Source organism: Clupea harengus, chromosome 6 (genome assembly GCF_900700415.2).
Source record: "Clupea harengus chromosome 6, Ch_v2.0.2, whole genome shotgun sequence".
Taxonomy (NCBI): domain Eukaryota; kingdom Metazoa; phylum Chordata; class Actinopteri; order Clupeiformes; family Clupeidae; genus Clupea; species Clupea harengus.
The window spans coordinates 426,645-432,838 of NC_045157.1; the positions used below are offsets into that span (position 1 = coordinate 426,645).

At 46.4% G+C, this 6,194-nt stretch overlaps 1 protein-coding gene across 1 annotated transcript in view; it reads right to left on the minus strand.

The window, feature by feature from the left end:
* Window positions 1–5,896, minus strand: part of LOC105896581 (neuropilin and tolloid-like protein 2) — a 29,714-nt gene extending 23,818 nt beyond the window's left edge. The window contains exon 1 of the mRNA XM_031568731.2: window positions 4,098–5,896. Coding sequence (XP_031424591.1) covers window positions 4,098–4,107 — 10 coding nt within the window. The 5' untranslated portion in view covers window positions 4,108–5,896. The remainder of the gene's footprint in view (window positions 1–4,097) is intronic.
* Between the last annotated feature and the right edge of the window lie 298 nt (window positions 5,897–6,194).

The following is a 6,194-nucleotide window of genomic DNA, read 5'->3' on the forward strand; positions in this document are numbered from 1 at the left end:
TCATCACTACAGGATGGCAGGTCTTAAGAATTGATGAGAAAACGACAGTTAGCTTTTCAAAGTCTGTCTGAGTGCCACAAATAGACTGTGCTCCACCCGCGTGCCGAAACGGAGTGTTTCACGGCATACTTCTCTGCCGTAGGCCCACTCTTGGCAGTTTCTGGAAGTGGTAGATGCTTTAAAAATCTATACTGATATCGGTTCTGAAACTTCTTGGGAACTGCATTACCGCGTGAGTGTCGTGGATTCATTCGGTGCCGTGAACCCGAGGAGGCGGTGTCGATACTGTGCGAGACCATCGATCATACCGGAGCTCCCCGGTCGGTCGCGCCTCGGCCGCCCGCCAACGGCCACGGAGGATACGGTAGTAATGACATCAATCGCTCTCAAATAATCGCATCACGTAGAATGGAGCACTGACCGTGCCGGCCGCCAGAGCAGATCAATTGTAACGCTAGTGTAGGCTTGAAGTTAAAGGATTTCCTCTTTCTCCCATCCAAAGCTGAGGGATGGAAACAAAACCTCTCTGTGATTTTTCAGAGGTCTGTCGGCAACCATGATCTATGGGCATCGGTAAAAACAAAACGATAATGTTTTTGAATACCCTGGAGCGTTACTCAAGACGCCGTGAGGTCACCCATATGGATATTCTAGTGTCGTCGTCACAAGTGTCCAGCCGACCTGCCTACTCCTTCGAACCTCAGCCTGCTGCTGTTTTATCGTCTCAGATGACATGTTTGCTCAGATTACCGGTGCCATTTGTTTCTGATGAGGGCCGTGTGGGTGTGTATCAGACCGATATTACAGTGGGGGTCCTTTTAATGCTTGGCCGTGTGTTTGCACTAGTGCCTCTTTTAATGTCACCGAAGGGTTAGTGTTTGAACACTCTTACCTATTATTTAATCGCAATATTATGCTACAAAAAAAGTTGGTTATTAATAAATGTAGGGTTACAGTCCGTGTACAGACCGTCAGTTATTTATAAAAATAAACTACCCTTCAGTAGCACATCGCGGTAGCATACCGCAGTAGCACATCGGTAATGAATGAATGATTCATTAAATGTTTCAAGTAGGCCTACCAGCTCTAGTCTATGAAGACGTGGATCAAACTGTTCATGAATCGTTTTTCATCAGTCCATGGCCACAGTTCTATCAGTGGTCCGCAGGAAAAGGGTGACTGATCGACTCACTTTTCTGATATCCAAATCTGATTGTTTATAAACTACTAACCATGTATGTCCAAACTAAATGTGTTTGTTTAAGTAGCCTAACGACGAAACTAGCTCGTTTTGCGCACGTTACCTGCGGTTGCTGTGGGAAGGGAAGGTGAAGCGGGAGGCGCAGCAGGGGCTCGTGCGGTCTTTGCAGAATTTGAACTCAAACGCAGGTGTCTTTACAACCATAGACATCATGTATACATGTATATATGTCTATGGTTGCAACACTCTTTTAAAATGATGAAAATTGATGCCGTGAGCCACATTAAAACGCCACAACACCACTATTACACGTAGCGTGGACACTGTACATCGGAACACCCAGACGCGCGAGGCCGCTTAAAGGCTGTCGGCTGTGATTAGGCAAATCAGTAACCCACAATATCGCACTGCCTAATGACGTGTCGTGACGAACGTGAAGTCTACACAAAGCTGCGCTTAACTGTGGTGACAACGACGCAACAAACAGGGCAGTATCTTGTGTTGCGAAGAAGACAGCTTGCCTTCAGCAACCCTGCGCGGCTCAGTCTCCAGATCCGTCTCCGCCTGATAAGCCGGCGTTGGCCTGGCTGCGCAAGAATGAAGTGAGCTTCAGTGTTCAGTGTTCATTTCTGGCTGAACAGGCAGACTGTGAGTGGCGCTGACAGATTGCGTAATAAAACACACACGGAGAGCAGTTGGCTAAAGCACATTTAAGGGCGATTTGGCTGACGTCATGAGGCTGGGGTGTAGCACGTTTCTAGCTTCCTAAGAGTCGTGTGAGGACAACCAAACAACGGGTCAGAGGGGCAACGAGGGGTTCCCCTGGGGACTGCCCTATATGCAAGGACCCCACAGTCGCCGATACCGCGAACACACTAAAAGCAATCGGCTGTTAAAGCGGTAATAGATCGCCCGCGAGGGCGCACCGCCTCGACACTGTGGCAGCTCGGGATTGATCTTCTGTAGAGTAAAGCTCACGGGAAAGGAAAACCACGGAGGCGGTGGCGGTGATAGTCAAAGAAAATGTCCAAGAGATCCATTTGTCACCGCTGTTGTGCCCATTTCGATACGAATAACCCGGACCATGAACGTAAAAAGGAAACACTGGCTATAGGAATAGAGAGGACAATTGTGTGTGTGTGTGTGTGCTGAGTGTCATTTGGTGTTTGAGACACGGGGACATTGACAGTGTGTGTGTGTGTGTGTGTGTGCTGACTGTCATCTGGTGTTTGAGACACGGGGACATTGACAGTGTGTGTGTGTGTGTGTGTGTGTATGTGTGTGCTGACCGTCATGTGGTGTGTGAGACACGGGGTCAGTGACGCTTGTATTTGTAAATGATAATGACGAATATAGACCGTTGTGCAGTTGGTGCAAGTCAATTCAGATCGCAATCTCCAATGCAGGAGCGCAAACAGCCTCCTCCAAGAGCTCCCTGGGGTGCTTAACACTGATTGCACGGCATGGGTTGTCTTCCGTGAGATGGTTCGTGAATTATACATTTGCATTAGGCTAATTACATTCAACCGCATGCATAATTCTTGTGCTTTTTTGCAAAGTAAATGTTCAGCATTGTCCTGCCGTTTTTAAAACAAAAGGGCACATTATCGTGGAGTAGTCTACATCTTTAAACACCAAGCGGCAAAACAAAATCGAGTTTTAAACAAAATAGGATTACATTCGAAGGGAAACATTAGAAAAAAAGAGATCGGACCACATGTGGAAATAGAAGGAAGTATTTAGGAGATAAAGGCAAGGATATTTAAGGTACCAACATCTGGATGGTAGTCACATCCACTATAAAACGGCAATAGGCTACTATTGTATTACTAAGACACCGATAGGCGTAATATAATCTATACGCCCTACCAAAGACGGGTTTGGAGAGGGAAATGTTTTTCACAACTGCAGCATAAAATCCAGAAACACAACTGGATAACTGGTTGGTTTGCCTGCGCATCAGGTTTGGCTCACACGATACGACAGCAAAGCGCAATGGGTCATAAGTGTGCCTAGCTGGGGCGCAGTTACCTGGCGGGGGTGCCGTCGAAGCCGAGCTAAATGACAGTAATGTCAATACATGCTTTGCTACAAGCAGTGTACCGCAGCTTCAGCCTCGCTGATAAAAGTCAAAGACTGCTGCATTTGAAGCGACAGGAATCAACAATCGCCCAAGATTAACGCAGTGAACTTATAACCCTTTCCCAGATCTGAATTCACCCATCTCCCACCCGATCCATGGCGTTAACAATAGTACGGAAGAAAAAAAACAACTTCCACTCTGCACGCTATGCATTCAGCAAAGACTGAATATTCCGACCGCACTCGGTTGGTGAGGCTGGGTCACGGGCGCCCCGGTGCTGCACGCGGCAACAGAACGGAGCTGTCCCTTTCAGCACCACGCGCCCCGACCGTGCAGTCATGTTACGAAGTTACACGGAAGGTTGAGGGAGTCGAGTACAAACGTGTCCGCGGTCAAATCCACCTTGTAATTCTAAAACAGTAGCATCTTTAATCGTCTCCATCCGAGTCTTAACAAAATGTGCAAAATATATAGGCCTATAACTTAGAAGTAGAGTTAATTTAGGTCATTAGAGCCTACCGGCTGCGGAATGAAACGTTTGCTCTGCTGCTTAGAGCACAAACGCACTTAATGTCTCATCCGTTTATTTAATGATTTAAATGAACACAAGCACACCTGTAGGTGGCGACGTAACACACACTTTTCTTAACTTGCGAGAGAGCAAGTTGGCGCGATAAAAATAAAAAATAAAATAAAAATGAGTTTATGTTTTTAGACACCGTCCGCAGCCTGGGTACGACTACTACTATTAATAATAATACATTTGATTTAAAAGGCATAGTTAAGATGTTCCAAACAGAAGAGAAAGCTCACCTCTGTACATCTCCTTTCCCGGTGTTTGTCGATACGTGCACCTTCCTGATATGTCAGTATTTCGAGATCTACCTCTCCATGGTATTGATCCAACGCGGAGATACGATCTTTACAACTTCCAACTTTTCTTCGATCGTCTTAATCCCATAGCTCGCGCAGACCAACAGCCACTCTCGGTATCCTCCCCGACAAACGCGTGCCTTTAGAAACTCGCAAAACGCCGTTGTGTTTTAAATCCCATCTAGAGACGAGCCGTGTCGTGTACATCCCAACGCAACATTTGGTGTTCGATATTTTCGGGGTCGGATAGTCCACTGAGATATACACGCGTGCGGGGAGCGCTGCGGAGGAGCGGGCGACGGCTGAACTGAAATGATGGCACTAAACGAAGCTCGTTTGAGATGTGGGCGCTGCTTGCTTGAACGAGCAGCTTGTGCGCATGCACCCTGTATCCGCGAATGCGCTCCCCTGGGTTGGCGCTCTCGTTTCTCCCTCCTCGAGCTTCCCCCCCCCCCTACTCGCACGTAGACGCGAGAGCAACATTGACAGCACGTAAAACCCGCGCCTTGGTGTAGTAACGGTAGAACATGCTCTCGAACCCTCGCCTGCGTCACGCTCTGTATGCGAGACAAAAAAGCTCAACGCGCCAAACAGCGCGCACCTGTTACCTCGCGCAGTATGCGAAGCTAACGTGTGTGTCCAAATGAATATTTACCGCGAAACACTGTAACCGCGCTCATCGTAAGAGGACGCAAACGTGCGGAATTTGCAGGTTTATTAATGACGACTCAGATGCTTACACAGCCCCATTGACGCGAGAAAAACGGGTTGAATCAGATCAGATCATCACTTGATTAGGGTGCGGCTTTCACCAACGAACTCAGCTCTGCTAACGGGGTACTGAGAGCTCCAAGCACATGGCTGAAAAGACACATGTGTTGTTGCCCGCCCGTAGAAACGGTATCCTCTCCGCCCCCCAACACGGACTCTAATCCCTTTTTTGCACACTCCTGCTGTAACTTAATATGTGTATTGTTTATTGTTTATTGTGTATGTTTATTGTTTGCACCAACGTACCACAAAAAAAAATCCTCGTAGGTGAAAACCTACTTGGCAGTAAAAACCTTTCTGATTCTGATTCTGATTCTGAACACACAACACCGCTGGCATTGGAAAGGAGAACCTACGACACCTCATCCGCATCATCTGCAAAGCAGCTTTATTTTCAGCACGAAAACCCGTCCAACATAACGCTACAACCATGAAATTAAATGTACACAATATATGACAGCTTTTAAATTCAGTACCCTCAAAATAAATAAAAACAAACACATTTAGTCATTAGTACAAAAACGTGCAAATCACAAGAATGAAACAATGAAAAACAATCAGTTAAAAGGCAGTAAGTGTTAATTCTTACATTTGATGACCTGCGCCTTGTAAAATAATTAGTTGGCTTCTCTCAATTTTAATATTGCATGACTTCAATGAACTGAGTAGCCTACAGTAGTTTCAAAAACATCAATCCTACATCGAGCACAGAACCTTGCATACTCACTCCACCTCAATTTCACCTGTACATTTTGAACATATGTACATTTCAGGACTTGCATTTCATGGGATGAAATATGAAAGGTCTGCATCAGAAAAGCGAATAAAACACTGATATTTGATGGGGATGATGACGCACAGGAACCAGGAGTGATCCAAGGGAATGGTCCTCAAAGCAACCACACACACACACACACACACACACACACACACACACACACACACCACACACACACACACACACACACACACACACACACACACACACACACACACACACACACGTGATGTGGGCAGAAGCACATGGAGGATGGAACACAGGACAACACACACACACACACACACACACACACATGTGATGTGGGCAGAAGCACACGGAGGATGGAACACAGGACAACACACACACTCTTGCACTCAACAAACAAACAAACAAATAGTAAAAGGACTTGTGCACTCAAAAAACAAACAAACAAACAAATTCACCTCAGCAGGACAGAAAACGATCTTCCAGTGACACGAGCTACATGCTAATGCAGTACTGCATAG